Source organism: Nerophis lumbriciformis, linkage group LG32, assembly GCF_033978685.3.
Source record: "Nerophis lumbriciformis linkage group LG32, RoL_Nlum_v2.1, whole genome shotgun sequence".
Lineage (NCBI taxonomy): Eukaryota > Metazoa > Chordata > Actinopteri > Syngnathiformes > Syngnathidae > Nerophis > Nerophis lumbriciformis.
The window spans coordinates 3963725-3988788 of NC_084579.2; the positions used below are offsets into that span (position 1 = coordinate 3963725).

The window sequence follows — 25064 nt, forward strand, 5'->3', positions numbered from 1 at the left end:
TAAACATTCCTCAACCGTTTTGCCATTTTTTTTTTTTTTTTTTGCCATTTTCAAAAAAAATCCTTCTTTTCCCGGAATTCCCAAATTTTCATGATATTCCCTTTGAAAAGAATGGGACATTTTTCAAAGTTCGAAAAAATTCAGAATTTCCAAAACATTTTTTTTCTGTCGCCTACTCCTTCCACATTTTTCAAGTGTTCCACCGTCAAAACATTCCTCTTAACCAGGACAAAAAAACAAAAATTCCCAGTTTTCCCAAAATTCCAGGAATTCCGTAATACCATTTCTCAATTAAAAATGTTACTATTTAAACATTCCTCAACCGTTTTGCCATTTTTTATTTTTTTTGCCATTTTCAAAAAAAATCCTTCTTTTCCCGGAATTCCCAAATTTTCATGATATCCCCTTTGAAAAGAATGGGACATTTTTCAAAGTTAAAAAAAATTCAGAATTTCCAAAACATTTTTTTTCTGTTGCCTACTCCTTACACATTTTTCAAGCGTTCCACCGTCAAAACATTCCTCTTAATCAGGACAAAAAACAATGTTGTTTTTTGAACTGGACAAATTCCCAGTTTTCCCGAAATTCCAGGAATTCCGTAATACCATTTCTCAATTAAAAATGTCACTACTTAAACATTCCTCAACCGTTTTGCCATTTTTTTTTTTTTTTGCCATTTTAAAAAAAAATCCTTCTTTTCCCGGAATTCCCAAATTTTCATGATATCCCCTTTGAAAAGAATGGGACATTTTTCAAAGTTAAAAAAAAATTCAGAATTTCCAAAACATTTTTTTTCTGTCGCCTACTCCTTCCACATTTTTCAAGCGTTCCACCGTCAAAACATTCCTCTTAATCAGGACAAAAAAACAAAAATTCCCAGTTTTCCCAAAATTCCAGGAATTCCGTAATACCATTTTTCAATTAAAAATGTTACTACTTAAACATTCCTCAACCGTTTTGCCATTTTTTATTTTTTTTGCCATTTTCAAAAAAAATCCTTCTTTTCCCGGAATTCCCAAATTTTCATGATATTCCCTTTGAAAAGAATGGGACATTTTTCAAAGTTCGAAAAAATTCAGAATTTCCAAAACATTTTTTTTCTGTCGCCTACTCCTTCCACATTTTTCAAGCGTTCCACCGTCAAAACATTCCTCTTAATCAGGACAAAAAACAAAGTTGTTTTTTGAACTGGACAAATTCCCAGTTTTCCCGAAATTCCAGGAATTCCGTAATACCATTTCTCAATTAAAAATGTTACTACTTAAACATTCCTCAACCGTTTTGCCATTTTTTTTTTTTTTGCCATTTTCAAAAAAAATCCTTCTTTTCCCGGAATTCCCAAATTTTCATGATATTCCCTTTGAAAAGAATGGGCCATTTTTCAAAGTTCAAAAAATTTCAGAATTTCCAAAACATTTTTTTTTCTGTCGCCTACTCCTTCCACATTTTTCAAGCGTTCCACCGTCAAAACATTCCTCTTAATCAGGACAAAAAAACAAAAATTCCCAGTTTCCCCAAAATTCCAGGAATTCCGTAATACCATTTTTCAATTAAAAATGTTACTACTTAAACATTCCTCAACCGTTTTGCCATTTTTTTTTTTTTTTGCCATTTTCAAAAAAAATCCTTCTTTTCCCGAAATTCCCAAATTTTCATGATATTCCCTTTGAAAAGAATGGGACATTTTTCAAAGTTCGAAAAAATTCAGAATTTCCAAAACATTTTTTTTCTGTCGCCTACTCCTTCCACATTTTTCAAGCGTTCCACCGTCAAAACATTCCTCTTAATCAGGACAAAAAACAAAGTTGTTTTTTGAACTGGACAAATTCCCAGTTTTCCCGAAATTCCAGGAATTCCGTAATACCATTTCTCAATTAAAAATGTTACTACTTAAACATTCCTCAACCGTTTTGCCATTTTTTTTTTTTTTTTGCCATTTTCAAAAAAAATCCTTCTTTTCCCGGAATTCCCAAATTTTCATGATATCCCCTTTGAAAAGAATGGGACATTTTTCAAAGTTAAAAAAAATTCAGAATTTCCAAAACATTTTTTTTCTGTTGCCTACTCCTTCCACATTTTTCAAGCGTTCCACCGTCAAAACATTCCTCTTAATCAGGACAAAAAACAAAAATTCCCAGTTTTCCCAAAATTCCAGGAATTCCGTAATACCATTTCTCAATTAAAAATGTTACTACTTAAACATTCCTCAACCGTTTTGCCATTTTTTTTTTTTTTGCCATTTTCAAAAAAAATCCTTCTTTTCCCGGAATTCCCAAATTTTCATGATATTCCCTTTGAAAAGAATGGGCCATTTTTCAAAGTTCAAAAAATTTCAGAATTTCCAAAACATTTTTTTTTCTGTGGCCTACTCCTTCCACATTTTTCAAGCGTTCCACCGTCAAAACATTCCTCTTAATCAGGACAAAAAAACAAAAATTCCCAGTTTCCCCAAAATTCCAGGAATTCCGTAATACCATTTTTCAATTAAAAATGTTACTACTTAAACATTCCTCAACCGTTTTGCCATTTTTTTTTTTTTTTTGCCATTTTCAAAAAAAATCCTTCTTTTCCCGAAATTCCCAAATTTTCATGATATTCCCTTTGAAAAGAATGGGACATTTTTCAAAGTTCGAAAAAATTCAGAATTTCCAAAACATTTTTTTTCTGTGGCCTACTCCTTCCACATTTTTCAAGCGTTCCACTGTCAAAACATTCCTCTTAATCAGGACAAAAAAACAAAAATTCCCAGTTTTCCCAAAATTCCAGGAATTCCGTAATACCATTTTTCAATTAAAAATGTTACTACTTAAACATTCCTCAACCATTTTGCCATTTTTTTTTTTTTTTTGCCATTTTCAAAAAAAATCCTTCTTTTCCCGGAATTCCCAAATTTTCATGATATTCCCTTTGAAAAGAATGGGACATTTTTCAAAGTTCGAAAAAATTCAGAATTTCCAAAACATTTTTTTTCTGTCGCCTACTCCTTCCACATTTTACAAGCTTTCCACCGTCAAAACATTCCTCTTAATCAGGACAAAAAACAAAGTTGTTTTTTGAACTGGACAAATTCCCAGTTTTCCCGAAATTCCAGGAATTCCGTAATACCATTTCTCAATTAAAAATGTTACTACTTAAACATTCCTCAACCGTTTTGCCATTTTTTTCCCCCCCGCCATTTTCAAAAAAAATCCTTCTTTTCCCGGAATTCCCAAATTTTCATGATATTCCCTTTGAAAAGAATGGGACATTTTTCAAAGTTAAAAAAAATTCAGAATTTCCAAAACATTTTTTTTCTGTCGCCTACTCCTTCCACATTTTTCAAGCGTTCCACCGTCAAAACATTCCTCTTAATCAGGACAAAAAACAAAGTTGTTTTTTTGAACTGGACAAATTCCCAGTTTTCCCGAAATTCCAGGAATTCCGTAATACCATTTCTCAATTAAAAATGTTACTACTTCAACATTTCTCAACCGTTTTGAAAAATTCCAACACCAACCATTTCAACTCAATCAGAACATGGTCAAAAAAAGATATATATATTTTCCCAAAAATTCCGTCTTTTCCCGGAATTCCCAAATGTTCATGATATTCCCATTGAAAAGAATAGGACATTTTTCAAAGTTCTCACATTTTTGATCCGATTCAAACAGTTACAACTTCAAAATATTCAGCCTGTTCAGGAATTATGTGCGCTCCTTCAGCAATTATAAAAAAAATTCCCGAATTCCCAGTTTTTAGGGACATTTTCAATTGTCAATTTTTCTCATTTCCACATTTTTCAACCATTCCACCTTCAACACATTCCACTCATCCTGGACATGCAAACTAACATTTTTCACGCGTTCAACAAATTTCCAGGAATTGCTGTTTTTTTCTAACCTTATTTCCAACCTTTTTTAGCTTTCACATTTTTCAACCCATTTCAAATGTCAAAACATTCCTTTTAATCAGGAGAGAAAAGAGAAAACAAGTTAAAAGTTAAAGTAGCAATGATTGTCACACACACACACACACACTAAGTGTGTGAAATAATTCTCCGAATTTGACCCATCACCCTTGACCACCCCCTGGGAGGTGAGGGGAGCAGTGAGCAGCAGCGGTGCCCGCGCCCGGGAATAATTTTTGGTGATTTAACCCCCAATTCCAACCCTTGATGCTGAGTGCCAAGCAGGGAGGTAACGGCTCCCATTTTTATAGTCTTTGGTATGACTCGGCCGGGGTTTGAACTCAGGGCGGACACTCTAACCCAGGGGTGCTCACACTTTTTCTGCAGGCGAGCTACTTTTCAATTGATCAAGTCGTGGGGATCTACCTCATTCATATATATAATGTATATTTACTTATTTATGAAATATTGTTTTTTGTTAACAAGTTAAAGGTGTTTAATGATAATGCAAGCATGTTTAACACATATAGTTAATATTGTTAAAAATTAAAGGTGTTTAATGATAATACAAGTATGTTTAATACATATAGTTAATATTGTTAACAAGTTAAAGGTGTTTAAAGATAATGCAAGCATGTTTAACCCATATAGTTAATATTGTTAACAAGTTAAAGGTGTTTAAAGATAATGCAAGCATGTTTAACCCATATAGTTAATATTGTTAACAAGTTAAAGGTGTTTAAAGATAATACAAGCATGTTTAACACATATAGTTAATATTGTTAACAAGTTAAAGGTGTTTAATGATAATACAAGAATGTTTAATACATATAGTTAATATTGTTAACAACGTAAAAGTGTTTAAAGATAATACAAGCATGTTTAACACATATAGTTAATATTGTTAACAAGTTAAAGGTGTTTAAAGATAATACAAGCATGTTTAACACATATAGATTCCTTTCTTTCATGAAGACAAGAATATAAGTTGGTGTATTACCTGATTCTGATGACTTGCATTGATAGGAATCAGACAGTGGTGATGATAACGTCTGCATTTTCGAATGGAGGAGAAAAAAAGTCCTCCTTTCTGTCCAATACCACATGAAAGTTGTTGGTTTTTGCCATCTTATTTGTCCAGCTTCCGTACTCCTCTGTATACACTTTACAAGAAATACATTGTCGGCAAACTCTGCAGCTTGCTAGCTTGTGCACGCCAGCTTTCTGAGACTCTTATTTTGGTAGCGCAACTGTGCAGTCGGTCTTTGGAGTTTTGACGACAGGTACAGAGTCTGTTGAAATAAAGTGTTATAAAGTGCCAGCGTCATCTCAGAAGACCCTCGGGTGCCGTGAATGTCAATCAAGTGACGAAAGTGACGTCATAGTGAAGATTTATGATCGCTCATTTTTAGGACTATTTTTTTAATGCCTGGCTGGTGATCGACTGACACACCCTCCGAGATCGACCGGTAGCTCGCGATCGACGTAATGAGCACCCCTGCTCTAACCACTAGGCCACTGAGTCGGTTGGTTTAAGAACTTGAAAAATTCCATATTACCATTTTTAAATAAAAAAAACTGTTACTACTTTGACATTTCTTGACGGATTTAAACAATTCCAACACCGACCAATTCAGCTCATTCAGGACATTTATGCTCATTTTTTTCACGAAAATCCCGCCTTTCCCAAATTTCCAGGAAGTTCCCATTGAAGTGAATGGGACATTTTGCCAAGTTGCACAGGTCACACATTTTTCAAGCTATTCAAAGCATTCCAACATCAACACATCCTGGACATTCACACTAACACTTTCCTAAGTTCCCTTTTTCCTGGAAATTCAAACCATTCAAACTATTCTTCCATTCTGTCAGCATTTCACTTCTACTTCAGCATTGGAGCATTATAATAAAGTGCATTATTACTTCCTAATAGCCAATCTGCACGTTGGACATTATGGCTTTAACACTTTTTGGTTTCCACCAGGACGCTCTTGACGAGTACAACAGGATCAAGGACTTGAAAAAGGTGAGTGTTGCCGACACAAGCGTGCGTCAGCGGCCAGTTACATTTTTGGGATGTGTTAGTCGGCAGATTATCGCGGCAGGAAGCGACGCAGCAAATACTTGAAGGCCAAACTGAGCCACATCAAGAAGATGGTGAGCGACTACGACCGCCGAGCCTGAGACGCCCCGACTACACGCACCTGTTGTCACTGCAGGTGATCTTATGACATCATGGTATGACATCATGGTATGACAGCTGTCAGTGGCACACAGAACAAACAGTGTACATATTTAGCCTGCAACAAAGAACTATTCTTATATCAACCCAATAAGCTCCGTTTTTAAATGTTTTTAATCTTTTAATGCACATTTTTACCAACATGTATAAAACACTTTTTTTTTTTTTTTTTAGCGTTCCTTAGCTGTTTTTGTGTGTATTTTAGGAGGGTTTTTATGACACGGTTGTGTATCTTTACCATGATTTGTCTGACAACAATAATAAATTGTCCTCTCAACACTTATCTTTTTAATTCATCACACGTGTGACAACTTCAAAAGTCATGATGTACAATTTGGAATTTGAAGAAAATACTGAAGAATAGTTTGCAGTTGTATTATTTCACTGTTAACATGTGGAGCAAAATGAAGGTTTTGTACTTGGAAAAACAAACTAAAAAATCTAGTCTTTTTTTTTTTTTTTTAATTTATTGCAATGTTTTTACAAAAAATATACAATATCTTGTCCTTTAACGTTGCACTTTTTTAAAGAAATAAACAATGAACCAAAAACCAATTTTTTTTTTTAATTGGTTTTTAATTTTCATTATTGACTTCAAGTTATTACAGTATTTATATACATATTTATTTATTTTTTTAAATACTAGTAAACATTTTTTTACAGAAATTGTATTTTTTAAAAACCCACAAAATAAAGTATTGCTGTTGAATTTTAAAATAAATATAAAATAGGTGCACACAATTTTTCAGGTTGAATGTAAATATCACTGGGAATTTAAAAAATATATACATTTAAATTTTTCGCTTTTGTTCATTCTATATTTGAGTTTTCAGATTCGGACTTTTGGCCCGAATTGAGTGTGGGGGCGTGTCATAAACTGAGGGGCGTGGCCTCCTGACAGAATAGGGGGTCCACTATCATGTGATTAGATGTATAAAACCAAGCGAGGCACAGCATGAAATTAAAAACACAAAATTAATTATGTAACTTTATTTGGAAAAAAAAAAAACATTAGAAAAAATAATTTTCTAAAATTGAAAAAAAAAAGGTAAGCTTTTAGTTAATTATTATAATTTATTTTTTTTAAATTGGTTTTTAATTTTCATTATTTACTTCGTTATTACAGTATTTATATACATATTTATTAATTTTTTTAAATACTAGTAAAACATTTTTTTACAGAAATTGTATTTTTAAAAAACCCACAAAATAAAGTATTGATGTTGAATTTTAAAATAAATATAAAATAGGTGCACACAATTTTTCAGGTTGAATGTAAACATCACTGGGAATTTAAAAAAAATATATATTTAAATTTTTCACTTTTATTCATTCTATATTTGAGTTTTCAGAGTGTGGGGGCGTGTCATAAACTGAGAGGGGCGTGGCCTCCTGACAGAATAGGGGGTCCACTATCATGTGATTAGATGTATAAAACCAAGTGAGGCACAGCATGAAATTAAAAACACAAAATTAATTATGTAACTTTATTTGAAAAAAAAAACATTTGAAAAAATAATTTTCTAAAATTGAAAAAAAAAAAAAAAAAAATTCGGATTTTAATTTGATAAAACAGAAGCTGAAATATAACACTTGGAATTATATTCAACCTGAAATTAATCGTTAGAACTTCTGTTTATTTTGAATACACTGATCTATTTTTCACGTGCCAAACTTAAGCTTGGAAGGTTCACTTCTTTTTCCACTTAAAACATAACAAAGTGAGCACCTCTTTAAACTTCTCCATCACTTTTCCTGTTGCCATGGAAACTTGGCCAGCTCATCCGCAGCTCATGGCTCCACAGCCAGGTGGCAGCATCTGTCAGTCACGCTGGATAATTCCTTTTTTATCATGAATACTTTCATGAGGATTTAGCCTCCTTGACCTCTGCTTCAACTTCAGGGGGATAGCCCCGCCCCCTTGATGATCCTAATGTGAGACGGCGACCTCGGTTGTAATCCCGCTAAGACTTGACCGTACAACAATACGTTGTTGCTTTGTTTACTTCCTGTGCCTCAGTCCACAGTATAGGACACCGAGGACCTCCTAGTGGTTTTTGTCCTACCTGCAGCCCATGTGACCCTGAAATAACTTCAAGGATGATGATTGACATGCTCTTCCCCCAAAGACACGCCCCTTAAAGTCAGAGCAGGCTGCTCATGAATATTACTTACTCCCTCCAATCAACACTACAAGGTCAGAAGTTACACACACACACACATTCTTGTATTTCTTACCTTCTTGAGACCTGGGAAAAATGCCTACCTCTTTAGGACCACCCTTTCTAGATATATAAAGATGTGTATTTACAACATTAATAATATATACATACTATGCAAATATAAAAAAAGGTAAGCTTTTAGTTAATTATTATAATTTTTTTTTTTTTTTTTTTTTTAATTGGATTTTAATTTTCATTATTTACTTCAAGTTATTACAGTATTTATATACATATTTATTTATTTTTTTTAAATACATTTTGGCCAAAGGGGGCGCATTTCAATTTCTTACACACACTTGTTATTTCATATGTTGACCAGAGGGGGAGCACTTTTACACCCTCATGTTGATAGATGTCACCAGCAGGGGTGCAAATGAGACATTGTCTATTAGATGCAATGGTATTGATTTATGTCATCACTTGTTCACACCTCCTCATATGGAAGATACTTTTCCTTCTTCGTGTCTCAAGAAGGCTAGAAATACAAGAATAGACACACACACACACACACACACACACACATAACATCTGTTTACACACACACACTGCAACATCTGCTTGTCCTCCCAGGCTGGAAGAGTTTCAGAAAAAAAGCATCACGCAGTGGACACTTGATTAGGGACACCACCTCCAATGTTGACTTTGACAGTTATCATTATTGTCATTTTATCAAGGGTTTTTATTGTCGTAAAGGCAAATAGCTGATGGTGTACCTAATGAAGTGTCCACTGATGCTTTTCCAGTTCCATTTTTTTAAGTTCATCGTTGACCAATATGGAATTTCATTGAATAAAAATGTTTTGTTTTGTTTAAAAATTAAGTATAAAACCTTTCAGTGACATGACGTCATGCGTGAACCCCGTTAGGAGTTAGGAGGGCGAGGCTCGCAGCTTTAATGATTAATATTGTTTGTATTTAAAAACAATGTTACTAATAAAATTATTAAAATAGTTTGATGTTAAAAAAAGTCATTTCACAAAATTCAAATACATTTTTTTTTTAATTTTGTCAACTGAATTATGCTGATAATTTGAATAAAAAAAATGGTTAAATATGCAGTTAGTTAAAACAATGTTTTAAAATTAAGTGTAGATTAATTGTGTAAAAAAAACAACAAAAAACAGTGCATAAATATTGGTTGCTTCAACAAAAGTTTCTGTACGGAATTTTTCTGCATTACAAAAGCTTTTGTAAAAAAAGACCCAAATTAACCTCCATATGAATTAGTGTCTTTATTACGAAAGCTTTTTTTGACACTGAATTTATGTAATCTGATTTTTTTGTTTAAATTTTGTGAAATGATTTTTTTTCCTACATCAAACTATACTGTTAATTTGATTGAATAAAGAAATTGGTTGAAATGCAGTTAGTTAAAACACTTGTAAAAATTTAGTGTAAATTAATTGTTTTAATAAAAATGGTGCATAAATATTGGTTGCTTCAACAAAAGTTTCTGCACTGAATTTTTCTGAATTAAAAAAGCTTTTGTAAAAAATACCAAAATCAACTTCCATATTAATTAGTGTCTCTTTTTCCGAAATAATTTATGTATCTGATTTTTTTGTTTAAATTTTGTGAAATTATTTTTTTTTCCTACATCAAATTATACTGTTCATTTGATTGAAAAAAGAAATTGGTTAAAATGCAGTTAAAACACTGTTATAAAATGTAGTGTAAATTATGTGTAAATAAATAAATTAAAACTGTGCATAAATATTGGTTGCTTCAACAAAAGTTTCTGCACTGAATTTTTCTGCATTAAAAAAGCTTTTGTAAAAAAAGACCCAAATTAACCTCCATATTAATTAGTGTCTTTATTATGGAAACTTTTTGACACTGAATTTATGTATCGGATTTTTTTGTGTTTAAATTTGGTGAACTGATTTTTTTTTCCTAAATCAAATCATTGTAGTGACGACTATGACTGCTTTAATTTGGATTAGCAATCACTTCAGGACAGCAATGATGCGTTCAGGTGAGTGTAGGAGAAATGAGAGATTGTCCAAGTAAGATTTGTAGTTTGAGTTGAAGACGTGACTTTCAGTGAATTCTAGCTATATATATATATATATATATATATATATATATATATATATATATATATATATATACCGGTATATATATATATATACCGGTATATATATATATATATATATATATATATATATATATATATATATATATATATATATGTCTTAATAAGGTTATCCAAAAAATAGTGCTCGATACCGTAGTAGAGCGCAATATATGTATGTGTGGGGAAAAAAAATCACAAGACTATTTCATCTCTACAGGCCTGTTTCATGAGGGGGGTACCCTCTCCTGACGATTGAGGGTACCCCCCTCATGAAACAGGCCTGTAGAGATGAAATAGTCTTGTGATTTTTTTCCCCACACATACATATATATATATATATATATATATATTATTACATATATATATATATATATATATATATATATATAAATAAATAAAAGAAATACTTGAATTTCAGTGTTCATTTATTTACACATATACACACACATAACACTCGTCTACTCATTGTTGAGTTAAGGGTTGAATTGTCCATCCTTGTTCTATTCTCTGTCACTATTTCAGAACACACACATTATACAAATATACATTATAAAATCAATAAGAAAACGGGAGCTCTAATTTGGGAGTCTGAATTAGGATCAGAAGTTCCTATATAAACATTGCGCACTCACGTCGCCATTTTGTATTGATTACTGCAGCTGTGCACTGGATTCATTCACAAATACAAACTACAACTCACAAACACTTTAGAGTTAGGCTCCACCATCAGAATGTGTACTTAAACTTATAAAGATCACATGGATATTATTCAGTGAGTTGATTCACCAAAACTAACCTGTTATACAGGAGGAAAAAGCACACAGGACGTTTCAATTGTTCACAGACTGGTCGCGCTCATCAGAATGACAAGACACTTCCGGTCTGCAGGTGATAGCATTCAATTGGGAACAAACGCCCTACTGTCCCCTACTGACCAATGTGAATACTGATAAATGTGTAATGACAGCTCCAAAACCGAATTCAAACCACAAAATAAAATAAATAAATCAACACAAAAATGTGACACATTATGGGTGGGTCACATATGCATGTACAGTAGATGGCAGTATTGTCCTGTTTAAAAGTGTCACAACATTGCTGTTTACGACAGACGAACTGCTTTACGGTAGACGAAAACTTGACTGCTGTTGTTGTGTGTTGTTACCGCGCTGGGAGGACGTTAATGAAACTGCCCAACAATAAACCCACATAAGAAACCAAGAACTCGCCCTCCATCATTAGCTGTTTAAATTGTGAGAAAGCGGACGTGTGAACAGGCTGTCAACACGTCACTCGGGTCCGCATGGAGCTGGAGGGGGCGTGGCCTCCAGCTCCGCCTGAATTTCGGGAAATTTTCGGGAGAGGCGCTGTATTTCGGGAGTCTCCCGGAAAATCTGGGAGGGTTGGCAAGTATGATGTTCACATAACCTTCAGAGAATGCTGATGCAACGATGCGTTCAAAGCCCCCTCCAGTGTCGTAAAAGTGAACTACAACCCTACTTTCTGCCCTCTTCCGGTAAATAAATGAAATTATTTAAAAAAAAAAAGCTTTCGTAATAAAGACGCATGAATGTGTCGGTTACCATAAAGTGTGTCTTTATTAACAAAACTTTTTCAACACTCAATTTATCGAATTGTTTGAATTTTTGTACATCAAATTATGTTGACCAAATCGTATAATTTTAGTTGAATTTAGTTTGATCATTCCATTGGATCATTTACGTTTACATATTTTTTTTTTTTTACATCAATTGATGTTACATACAGTTTATGGAAATAAAAGTGTATGAGAAAAAATTGCGTAAAAAAAAAATCAGTGCAGAAATATTTGTTGCGTCAAAAAAAGCGACACACTTTTACACATTTTGACAAACTGATTTTATAAACATTGTCAGCATAATTTGATGTAAAAAAAACAACCATTCATTTTACAAATTTTGAACACTAAAAAATTACAAAAATTCAGTGTAAAAAAAAATCAGTGCAGAAATATTTGTTGCGTCAAAAAAAGCGACACACTTTTACACATTTTGACAAACTGATTTTATAAACATTTTCAGCATAATTTGATGTAAAAAAAACAAAAAAACATTAATTTTACAAATTTTGAACACTAAAAAATTACAAAAATTCAGTGTAAAAAAAAATCAGTGCAGAAATATTTGTTGCGTCAAAAAAAGCGACACACTTTTACACTTTTGACAAACTGATTTTATAAACATTGTCAGCATAATTTGATGTAAAAAAAACCCCCATTAATTTTACAAATTTTGAACACTAAAAAATTACAAAAATTCAGTGTCAAAAAAAATCAGTGCAGAAATATTTGTTGCGTCAAAAAAAGCGACACACTTTTACACTTTTGACAAACTGATTTTATAAACATTGTCAGCATAATTTGATGTAAAAAAAACAACATTCATTTTACAAATTTTGAACACTAAAAAAATTACAAAAATTCAGTGTCAAAAAAAAGTTTTTGTAATAAAGAAACAAAAGAAGCTGCATACAAATAGTCTGAAATAAAACAGTTTGATGGCTGGGATAGGCTCCGCCACCGAAAAGGACAAACGGTAGTAAATGGATGGATGGATGGCTGGACTGGCAGGAGGCCACGGGGAAGACCCAGGACACGTTGGGAAGACTATGTCTCCCGGCTGGCCTGGGAACGCCTCGGGATCCCACGGGAGGAGCTGGACCAAGTGGCTGGGGAGAGGGAAGTCTGGGCTTCCCTGCTTAGGCTGCTGCCCCCGCGACCCGACCTCGGATAAGCGGAAGAAGATGGATGGATGGATGGATGCATTTTATAAACATTGTCAGCATAATTTGATGCAAAAAACATTCATTTTACACATTTTGAATGCTAAAAATTCAGTGTCAAAAAAAAGTTTTTGTAATAAAGCTTGAGACCTCCGATTTCGGGCGTGGGGGCGTGGTTGGGGGCGTGGTTAAGAGGGGAGGAGTATATTGACAGCTAGTCACCAAGTCAAGTATTTCATACATATTATATATATATATATAGATATATAGATATATAGATATCTACATCCTGAAAATATGTAAACAAAACTGTGTTTAGATGATTGATACTTCAAACTTGCATAAATAAATATTAAGGAATATAACATAACTTGGCTTCTGAGAGCTTCAAAATGTAATGAATAAAATGCTAAAGTTGTTGATAAACAAGCAATTATTTTAATAATTAAATATGGTCATTTTAAATGAATTATTATGATCATTTAAAATCAATTATTTGAAATACGTTCATTTAAATGTATAATTCTATGGCTGGATGTAATAAGGAGTCACGAAAAAATACAAATAAAAATACAATTAATTTTGATGTTTTTAGCAAAATATAGTACAAATGTATTTAGTTTTTTGTTTTGTTTTTAATTAATAAATATATTTATTTTTAGGTAAAATAAACATAATAATACAATTTATCTCTAGTCTGGATGATTTAGTTCTTGTCACCCTGTTGTCCTCCCGTCGTGAAAAAAGGCTGTCCTCACTCAGGTCCGCATGGAGCTGGAGGGGGCGTGGCTTCCAGCTCCGGCTGAAAACCGGGAGATTTTCGGGAGAATATATTCAGCGCCTTTTTTGGGAGAGGCGCTGAATTTCGGGAGTCTCCCGGAAAATTCGGGAGGGTTGGCAAGTATGTAATAAAGAAACAAAAGAAGCTGCATACAAAGAGTCTGAAATAAAACAGTTGGGATAGGCTCCGCCTCCGAGAAGGACAAACGGTAGAAAATGGATGGATGGGTGGACCATGATACCGCAGCCCGCCTTTGATTGCGCGCCCGTCCTCACCTGTCCTCCTCCTCCTCCTTGGCACGCGCCCACGCGTGCTGCTGTGCCTTTAAGTGGACTTGAAAGCCGATTAGCGCTCCACGCCGCCGCCAGTCCGCGAACATCATTGGCGTCTTTGTGTCATCCTCATCCTCATCCTCATCCTCATCGCCCTCCGTTTTAGGGAAGACCCAAGTTCGCTTCGCGCGCGAGCGTGATGCCCACGCAGCGACGCGGGAAACTTTCTGTCCCGCGCCAAAAACCCCGGATTAGTTTACCCGCGAACGGAGCCATGACGCGCCGTCACCGCGGCGCGCCTCTGCCCCTATAGCCTAGCCGGAGCGCGCGCGCTGTGACGCGCGCAGGAGCCCGCGCCGGGACGCATCCCCGTGGACATGCAGAAGAGCGTGCGCTACAACGAGGGCCACGCGCTCCACCTGTCGCTGGTGGCGCGGAAGGAGGGCGCCAAGCGCGGCTTCCTGAGCAAGAAGAGCGCGGAGAACAGCCGCTGGACCGACAAGTTCTTCGCGCTCTACCAGAACGTTCTCTTCTACTTCGAGGGCGAGCAGAGCGCGCGACCCTCGGGCATGTACCTGCTGGAGGGCTGCACGTGCGAGCGCGCCCCCGCCACCAAGGTGACGTCACTGAGCAGCAGAGAAACTCCCGACAAGCAGCAGGTGGGTCCCCGTGACGTCATCCGCTGTTTATGTTTGGGACTTTATACAGGGGCGTGGAAAGGAAGTGACGTCACGTTGTAGTTGACGCGAAAGCACTACTTAGAGACTAAAGTAGTGACCTCTGACCTCCCAGAGGACCGGAAGCTCTTCTAACGTTCACTTCCTGTTTGTGGTGTCCGTATGGAGCCGCTCCCAAGTTGTTGTTGTTGTTGTTACAGACTCATTAGTGTCATGTGACTTGTTTCCAGACCTCAGCTTAGAAAAGGGGCGTGGCCTGTACACACTGTGTGTGTGTGCGTATGTGCGCGTGTGTGTGTGTGTGTGTGTGTGTCATTGTTGTCCTCCAGCTTAAATCCAGCCGGCTGCCAGGGAAGCCGCATTAGCGCAGCAAAGGAGCTGTACAAGCCTTGTTGGTTATGTAAGCACCACACACACACACACACACACACACACACACACACACACACGAACAAGCCTTTAAGCCTCCTGCTGGTCTGATGCTGGCACACGCTAGCAAGTGTCTCCTGATTATTTGACTGTCGTCATGCACACAACATGCCTGAAAGTGTTGCAAAGTGTTGCAAAGTTGGACATTTGCTATAGGGCAGCACGGTGGTAGAGGGGTTAGTGCGTCTGCCTCACAATATGAAGGTCCTGAGTAGTCGTGAGTCGGGATCTTTCTGTGTGGAGTTTGCATGTTCTCCCCGTGACTGCGTGGGTTCCCTCCGGGTACTCCGGCTTCCTCCCACCTCCAAAGACATGCACCTGGGGATAGGCCCCTCCCACCTCCAAAGACATGCACCTGGGGATAGGCCCCTCCCACCTCCAAAGACATGCACCTGGGGATAGGCCCCTCCCACCTCCAAAGACATGCACCTGGGGATAGGTTGATTGGCAACACTAAATGGTCCCTAGTGTGTGAATGTTGTCTGTCTATCTGTGTTGGCCCTGTGATGAGGTGGCGACTTGTCCAGGGTGTACCCCGCCTTCCGCCCGATTGTAGCTGAGATAGGCGTATGCGTGTTGCCACTTTGTCAACATGGTTGTCACTTCGCTGCGAGCGTCTGAGAAGCTGTCACAAGAAGTCATGTGACTGACACGATCAGGTGCTGCGGGGAATCGAACACGCGGCCTTCGTGGATCCTAACGCGTTTGGACACGGCGGCGTGAGCACGACAACAACCGCTGTTAGCACTCTTGCACCTTCAATCATGTCCATCAGGAAGTCAGCTGTGATACAGGAAGTGATTGTGTGAAGTCAGGTGCGATGCAGGAAGTGACTGTGGTGCAGGAAGTCAGGAGTGATATAGGAAGTCAGGTGTGGTACAGGAAGTGATTGTGTTACAGGAAGTCAGGTGTGGTACAGGAAGTGATTGTGGTACAGGAAGTCAGGAGTGATATAGGAAGTCAGGTGTGGTACAGGAAGTGATTGTGTTACAGGAAGTCAGGTGTGATACAGGAAGTGATTGTGTGATACAGGAAGTCAGGAGTGATATAGGAAGTCAGGTGTGGTACTGGAAGTGATTGTGTAATACAGGAAGTCAGGTGTAGTACAGGAAGTCAGGCGTGATACAGGAAGTCAGGTGTGATACAGGAAGTGAATGTGATACAGGAAATCAGGTGTGATACAGGAAGTCAGGTGTGATACAGGAAGGGGATGTGGTACAGGAAGTCAGGTGTGATACAGGAAAAGAATGTGGTACAGGAAGTCAGGTGTGATACAGGAAGTCAGGTGTGTCAGGTGTGGTACAGGAAGTCAGGTGGGATACCAGAAGTGAATGTGGTAAAGGAAGTCAGGTGTGATACAGGAAGTCAGGTGTGATACAGGAAGGGAATGTGGTACAGGAAGTCAGTTGTGATACAGGAAGTCAGGTGTGATACAGGAAGGGAATGTGGTACAGGAAGTCAGGTGTGGTACAGGAAGTCAGGTGGGATACCAGAAGTGAATGTGGTAAAGGAATTCAGGTGTGATACAGGAAGTCAGGTGTGATACAGGAAGTGAATGTGGTACAGGAAGTAATGTGTCGTACAGGAAGTCAGGTGTGATACAGGAAATAATGTGTGATACAGGAAGTAATGTGTGGTACAGGAAGTCAGGTGTGGTACAGGAAGTCAGGTGTGATACAGGAAATCAGGTGTGATACAGGAAGTCAGGTGTGATACAGGAAGGGAATGTGGTACAGGAAGTCAGGTGGGATACCAGAAGTGAATGTGGTACAGGAAGTAATGTGTGGTACAGGAAGTCAGGTGTGATACAGGAAGTAATGTGTGATACAGGAAGTAATGTGTGGTACAGGAAGTCAGGTGTGATACAGGAAGTAATGTGTGGTACAGGAAGTCAGGTGTGATACAGGAAATGCATGTGGTACAGGAAGGCAGGTGTGATGCAGGAAGTAATGTGTGGTACAGGAAATAATGTGTGGTACAGGAAGTCAGGTGTGATACAGGAAGGAATGTGTGATACAGGAAGGAATGTGTTGTACAGGAAGTAATGTGTGGTACAGGAAGTAATGTGTGGTACAGGAAGTCAGGTGTGATACCAGAAGTGAATGTGATACAGGAAGTCAGGTGTGATACAGGAAGTCAGGTGTGATACAGGAAGTCAGGCGTGATACAGGAAGTCAGGTGTGATACAGGAAGTGAATGTGATACAGAAAATCAGGTGTGATACAGGAAGTCAGGTGTGATACAGGAAGGGAATGTGGTACAGGAAGTCAGGTGTGATACAGGAAGAGAATGTGGTACAGGAAGTCAGGTGTGATACAGGAAGTCAGGTGTGATACAGGAAGGGAATGTGGTACAGGAAGTCAGGTGTGATACAGGAAGAGAATGTGGTACAGGAAGTCAGGTGTGATACAGGAAGTCAGGTGTGTCAGGTGTGGTACAGGAAGTCAGGTGGGATACCAGAAGTGAATGTGGTAAAGGAAGTCAGGTGTGATACAGGAAGGGAATGTGGTACAGGAAGTCAGGTGTGATACAGGAAGTCAGGTGTGATACAGGAAGGGAATGTGGTACAGGAAGTCAGGTGGGATACCAGAAGTGAATGTGGTAAAGGAATTCAGGTGTGATACAGGAAGTCAGGTGTGATACAGGAAGTGAATGTGGTACAGGAAGTAATGTGTCGTACAGGAAGTCAGGTGTGATACAGGAAATAATGTGTGATACAGGAAGTAATGTGTGGTACAGGAAGTCAGGTGTGATACAGGAAATCAGGTGTGATACAGGAAGTCAGGTGTGATACAGGAAGGGAATGTGGTACAGGAAGTCAGGTGGGATACCAGAAGTGAATGTGGTACAGGAAGTAATGTGTGGTACAGGAAGTCAGGTGTGATACAGGAAGTAATGTGTGATACAGGAAGTAATGTGTGGTACAGGAAGTCAGGTGTGATACAGGAAGTAATGTGTGGTACAGGAAGTCAGGTGTGATACAGGAAATGCATGTGGTACAGGAAGGCAGGTGTGATGCAGGAAGTAATGTGTGGTACAGGAAATAATGTGTGGTACAGGAAGTCAGGTGTGATACAGGAAGGAATGTGTGATACAGGAAGGAATGTGTGGTACAGGAAGTAATGTGTGGTACAGGAAGTAATGTGTGGTACAGGAAGTCAGATGTGATACCAGAAGTGAATGTGGTACAGGAAGTCAGGTGTGATACAGGAAGTCAGGTGTGATACAGGAAGTCAGGTGTGATACAGGAAGTGAATGTGGTACAGGAAGTAATGTGTGGTACAGGAAGTCAGGTGTGATACAGGAAGTAATGTGTGGTACAGGAAGTAATGTGTGGTACAGGAAGTCAGGTGTGATACAGGAAGTCAGGTGTGATACCAGAAGTGAATGTGGTACAGGAAGTCAGGTGTGATACAGGAAGTCAGGTGTGATACAGGAAGTCAGCTGTGATACAGGAAGTCAGGTGTGACACAGGAAGTCAGGTGTGATACAGGAAGTCAGGTGTGATACAGGAAGTGAATGTGGTACAGGAAGTAATGTGTGGTACAGGAAGTCAGGTGTGATACAGGAAGTAATGTGTGGTACAGGAAGTCAGGTGTGATACAGGAAGTCAGGTGTGATACCAGAAGTGAATGTGGTACAGGAAGTCAGGTGTGATACAGGAAGTCAGGTGTGATACCAGAAGTGAATGTGGTACAGGAAGTCAGGTGTGATACAGGAAGTCAGGTGTGATACAGGAAGTCAGGTGTGATACAGGAAGTGAATGTGGTACAGGAAGTAATGTGTGGTACAGGAAGTCAGGTGTGATACAGGAAGTAATGTGTGGTACAGGAAGTCAGGTGTGATACAGGAAGTCAGGTGTGATACAGGAAGTCAGGTGTGATACCAGAAGTGAATGTGGTACAGGAAGTCAGGTGTGATACAGGAAGTCAGGTGTGATACAGGAAGTCAGCTGTGATACAGGAAGTCAGGTGTGATACAGGAAGTCAGGTGTGATACAGGAAGTCAGGTGTGATACAGGAAGGAATGTGTGATACAGGAAGGAATGTGTTGTACAGGAAGTAATGTGTGGTACAGGAAGTAATGTGTGGTACAGGAAATAATGTGTGGTACAGGAAGTAATGTGTGGTACAGGAAGTCAGGTGTGATACCAGAAGTGAATGTGGTACAGGAAGTCAGGTGTGATACAGGAAGTCAGGTGTGATACAGGAAGTCAGGTGTGATACAGGAAGTGAATGTGGTACAGGAAGTAATGTGTGGTACAGGAAGTCAGGTGTGATACAGGAAGTAATGTGTGGTACAGGAAGTCAGGTGTGATACAGGAAGTCAGGTGTGATACCAGAAGTGAATGTGGTACAGGAAGTCAGGTGTGATACAGGAAGTCAGGTGTGATACAGGAAGTCAGGTGTGATACAGGAAGTCAGGTGTGATACAGGAAGTGAATGTGGTACAGGAAGTAATGTGTGGTACAGGAAGTCAGGTGTGATACAGGAAGTAATGTGTGATACAGGAAGCAATGTGTGGTACAGGAAGTCAGGTGTGATACAGGAAGTAATGTGTGATACAGGAAGCAATGTGTGGTACAGGAAGTCAGGTGTGATACAGGAAGTCAGGTGTGATACAGGAAGACAGGTGTGATACAGGAAGTCAGCTGTGATACAGGAAGTCAGGTGTGATACAGGAAGTCAGTGGTGATACAGGAAGTCAGGTGTGATACATGACGTGAATGTGGTACAGGAAGTCAGGTGTGATACAGGAAGTGAATGTGGTACAGGAAGTAATGTGTGGTACAGGAAGTCAGGTGTGATACAGGAAGTAATGTGTGATACAGGAAGCAATGTGTGGTACAGGAAGTCAGGTGTGATACAGGAAGCCAGGTGTGATACAGGAAGTCAGTTGTGGTACAGGAAGTCAGGTGTGATACAGGAAGTCAGGTGTGATACAGGAAGTCAGGTGTGATACAGGAAGACAGGTGTGATACAGGAAGTCAGCTGTGATACAGGAAGTCAGGTGTGATACAGGAAGTCAGTTGTGATACAGGAAGTCAGGTGTGATACATGACGTGAATGTGGTACAGGAAGTCAGGTGTGATACAGGAAGTGAATGTGGTACAGGAAGTAATGTGTGGTACAGGAAGTCAGGTGTGATACAGGAAGTAATGTGTGATACAGGAAGCAATGTGTGGTACAGGAAGTCAGGTGTGATACAGGAAGCCAGGTGTGATACAGGAAGTCAGCTGTGATACAGGAAGTCAGGTGTGATACCAGAAGTGAATGTGGTACAGGAAGTCAGGTGTGATACAGGAAGTCAGGTGTGATACAGGAAGTCAGTTGTGGTACAGGAAGTCAGGTGTGATACATGACGTGAATGTGGTACAGGAAGTCAGGTGTGATACAGGAAGTCAGCTGTGATACAGGAAGTCAGGTGTGATACAGGAAGTCAGGTGTGATACAGGAAGTCAGGTGTGATACAGGAAGGAATGTGTGATACAGGAAGGAATGTGTTGTACAGGAAGTAATGTGTGGTACAGGAAGTAATGTGTGGTACAGGAAATAATGTGTGGTACAGGAAGTAATGTGTGGTACAGGAAGTCAGGTGTGATACCAGAAGTGAATGTGGTACAGGAAGTCAGGTGTGATACAGGAAGTCAGGTGTGATACAGGAAGTCAGGTGTGATACAGGAAGTGAATGTGGTACAGGAAGTAATGTGTGGTACAGGAAGTCAGGTGTGATACAGGAAGTAATGTGTGGTACAGGAAGTCAGGTGTGATACAGGAAGTCAGGTGTGATACCAGAAGTGAATGTGGTACAGGAAGTCAGGTGTGATACAGGAAGTCAGGTGTGATACAGGAAGTCAGCTGTGATACAGGAAGTCAGGTGTGATACAGGAAGTCAGGTGTGATACAGGAAGTGAATGTGGTACAGGAAGTAATGTGTGGTACAGGAAGTCAGGTGTGATACAGGAAGTAATGTGTGATACAGGAAGCAATGTGTGGTACAGGAAGTCAGGTGTGATACAGGAAGTAATGTGTGATACAGGAAGCAATGTGTGGTACAGGAAGTCAGGTGTGATACAGGAAGTCAGGTGTGATACAGGAAGACAGGTGTGATACAGGAAGTCAGCTGTGATACAGGAAGTCAGGTGTGATACAGGAAGTCAGTTGTGATACAGGAAGTCAGGTGTGATACATGACGTGAATGTGGTACAGGAAGTCAGGTGTGATACAGGAAGTGAATGTGGTACAGGAAGTAATGTGTGGTACAGGAAGTCAGGTGTGATACAGGAAGTAATGTGTGATACAGGAAGCAATGTGTGGTACAGGAAGTCAGGTGTGATACAGGAAGCCAGGTGTGATACAGGAAGTCAGCTGTGATACAGGAAGTCAGGTGTGATACCAGAAGTGAATGTGGTACAGGAAGTCAGGTGTGATACAGGAAGTCAGGTGTGATACAGGAAGTCAGTTGTGGTACAGGAAGTCAGGTGTGATACATGACGTGAATGTGGTACAGGAAGTCAGGTGTGATACAGGAAGTCAGGTGTGATACAGGAAGTCAGGTGTGATACAGGAAGACAGGTGTGATACAGGAAGTCAGCTGTGATACAGGAAGTCAGGTGTGATACAGGAAGTCAGTTGTGATACAGGAAGTCAGGTGTGATACATGACGTGAATGTGGTACAGGAAGTCAGGTGTGATACAGGAAGTGAATGTGGTACAGGAAGTAATGTGTGGTACAGGAAGTCAGGTGTGATACAGGAAGTAATGTGTGATACAGGAAGCAATGTGTGGTACAGGAAGTCAGGTGTGATACAGGAAGCCAGGTGTGATACAGGAAGTCAGCTGTGATACAGGAAGTCAGGTGTGATACCAGAAGTGAATGTGGTACAGGAAGTCAGGTGTGATACAGGAAGTCAGGTGTGATACAGGAAGTCAGTTGTGGTACAGGAAGTCAGGTGTGATACATGACGTGAATGTGGTACAGGAAGTCAGGTGTGATACAGGAAGTCAGGTGTGATACAGGAAGTGAATGTGGTACAGGAAGTAATGTGTGGTACAGGAAGTCAGGTGTGATACAGGAAGTAATGTGTGGTACAGGAAGTCAGGTGTGATACAGGAAGTAATGTGTGGTACAGGAAGTCAGGTGTGATACAGGAAGTAATGTGTGATACAGAAAGTAATGTGTGGTACAGGAAGTAATGTGTGGTACAGGAAGTAATGTGTGATACAGGAAGTAATGTGTGGTACAGGAAGTAATGTGTGATACAGGAAGTAATGTGTGGTACAGGAAGTAATGTGTGGTACAGGAAGTCAAGGGTGATACAGGAAGTCAGGTGTGATACAGGAAGTAATGTGTGGTACAGGAAGTCAGGTGTGATACAGGAAGTGAATGTGGTACAGGAAGTCAGGTGTGATACAGGAAGTCAGGTGTGATACAGGAAGTCAGGTGTGGTACAGGAAGTCAGGTGTGATACAGGAAGTGAATGTGGTACAGGAAGTCAGGTGTGATACAGGAAGTAATTGTGATACAGGAAGTCAGGTGTGATACAGGAAGTCAGGTGTGGTACAGGAAGTCAGGTGTGGTACAGGAAGTCAGGTGTGATACAGGAAGTCAGGTGTGATACAGGAAGTGATTGTGGTACAGGAAGTCAGGAGTGATATAGGAAGTCAGGTGTGGTACAGGAAGTGATTGTGTTACAGGAAGTCAGGTGTGGTACAGGAAGTGATTGTGTGATACAGGAAGTCAGGAGTGATATAGGAAGTCAGGTGTGGTACTGGAAGTGATTGTGTAATACAGGAAGTCAGGTGTAGTACAGGAAGTCAGGTGTGATACAAGAAGTCAGGTGTGATACAGGAAGTGAATGTGATAGAGGAAATCAGGTGTGTACCTTGAAAATGTTTTTGTACCTTGAAAATCATTTTTTACCTTGAAAATCATGTTTTAACTTAAAACATTTTTTTTGTTTTTTTTTGTTTTTGTTTTTTTACTTTTTGTAACTTTTTTTTTAACTTTTTTAACTTTTTTTAAAACTTTTTTTTAACTTTTTTAAAACTTTTTTTTAACTTTTTTTTAACTTTTTTTAACTTTTTAAAAACTTTTTTTAACTTTTTAAATTTTTTTTTACCCTTACCCTAACCCTAATCTTAACCCTAACTCTAACCCTAACCCTAACCCTAACCCTAACCCTAATCTTAACCCTAACCCTAACCCTAACCCTAACCCTAAAAAAAATGTTAATTGTTAAAATTGTTGAAAAAAATTAAAAACATTTAAAATTGTTTGAAATTGTTTTAAAAAATTAAAAAAATTTAAAAAAAGTTTAAAAAATTTTACAAATTAAAAAAAATTCAAAAAATAAAAAAATTTAAAAACATTTTTTTAAAATTTAAAAAAATTGAAAATCATTTTTTACCTTGAAAAAAAAATGTTACCTTGAAAATTTTTTTGTACCTTGAAAATCATTTTTTACCTTGAAAAAAAATTTTTACCTTGAAAAAAAAATTTTACCTTGAAAATTTTTTTGTACCTTGAAAATCATTTTTTACCTTGAAAAATTTTTTTTACCTTGAAAAAAAAATTTTACCTTGAAAATTTTTTTGTACCTTGAAAATCATTTTTTACCTTGATAAAAAAATTGTACCTTGAAAAAAAAATGTTACCTTGAAAATTTTTTTGTACCTTGAAAATAATTTTTTACCTTGAAAAAATCATTTTTTTACCTTGAAAAAAAAATTTTGCCTTGAAAATTTTTTTGTACCTTGAAAATCATTTTTTACCTTGAAAAAAAAATTTTACCTTGAAAATTTTTTTGTACCTTGAAAATCATTTTTTACCTTGAAAAAAATATTTTACCTTGAAAAACAATTTTTACCTTGAAAAAAAAATTTTACCTTGAAAATTTTTTTGTACCTTGAAAATCATGTTTTACCTTGAAAACAAAATTTTACCTTGAAAAAAAAATTTTACCTTGAAAATTTTTTTGTACCTTGAAAATCATTTTTTACCTTGAAAAAAAAATTTTACCTTGAAAAAAAAATTGTACCTGGAAATTTTTTTTGTACCTTGAAAATCATTTTTTACCTTGAAAAAAAAATTTTACCTTGAAACTTTTTTTTTACCTTGAAAATAATTTTTTACCTTGAAAATCATGTTTTAACTTAAATTTTTTTTTTTAATTTTTAAATTTTGTTAAAATTTTTTAAATTTTTAATTTTTTTTTAAATTTTTTTAAATTTTATTTTTTATTTTTTAATTTTTTTTAATTTTTTTTAATTTTTTTAAATTTTTTTTTAATTTTTTTTAAGTTTTTTTGTAATTTTTGTAAAAAATTTAATTTTTGTAAAAAATTTAATTTTTGTAAAAAATTTAATTTTTTTAAAAATGTTTGTAAAAAATTTAATTTTTTTTAAAATTTTTGTAAAAAATTCAATTATTTTTAAATTTTTAATTTTTTTAAAAATGTTTAATTTTTTTTTTAAATTTTTTAATTTTTTTAAAAATATTTTTTAATTTTTTTTAAATTAACTTTTTAAACTTTTTTTTTTAACTTTTTTGAACTTTAAAAAAAAAAAATTACCCTAACCCTAACCCTAACCCTAATCTTAACCCTAACCCTAACCCTAACCCTAAAAAAAATGTTAATTGTTAAAATTGTTTAAAAAAATTTAAAAAATTTAAAATTGTTTTAAATTGTTTTAAATTGTTTTAAATTGTTTTAAAT

The 25064-nt window shown here is 37.2% G+C and overlaps 2 protein-coding genes across 9 annotated transcripts in view; both read left to right on the forward strand.

Moving 5' to 3' along the window:
- The window catches only part of oclna (occludin a), a 30728-nt gene extending 24317 nt beyond the window's left edge, over positions 1-6411 (forward strand). For all 5 annotated transcript variants that reach the window (XM_061927388.1, XM_061927391.1, XM_061927390.1 and 2 more), the window contains exons 8-9: positions 5871-5912; positions 5972-6411. In XM_061927388.1, coding sequence (XP_061783372.1) covers positions 5871-5912; positions 5972-6070 — 141 coding nt within the window. In that variant the 3' untranslated portion in view covers positions 6071-6411. The remainder of the gene's footprint in view (positions 1-5870; positions 5913-5971) is intronic.
- Positions 6412-14617: 8206 nt separating this feature from the next.
- The window catches only part of rasgrf2a (Ras protein-specific guanine nucleotide-releasing factor 2a), a 55117-nt gene continuing 44670 nt past the window's right edge, over positions 14618-25064 (forward strand). For all 4 annotated transcript variants that reach the window (XR_012049261.1, XM_061927352.2, XM_061927353.2 and 1 more), the window contains exon 1: positions 14618-14899. Coding sequence is in view for 3 of the 4 variants with exons in the window: in XM_061927352.2 (XP_061783336.1) it covers positions 14618-14899 (282 nt within the window). In the remaining variant the exon portion in view is untranslated. The remainder of the gene's footprint in view (positions 14900-25064) is intronic.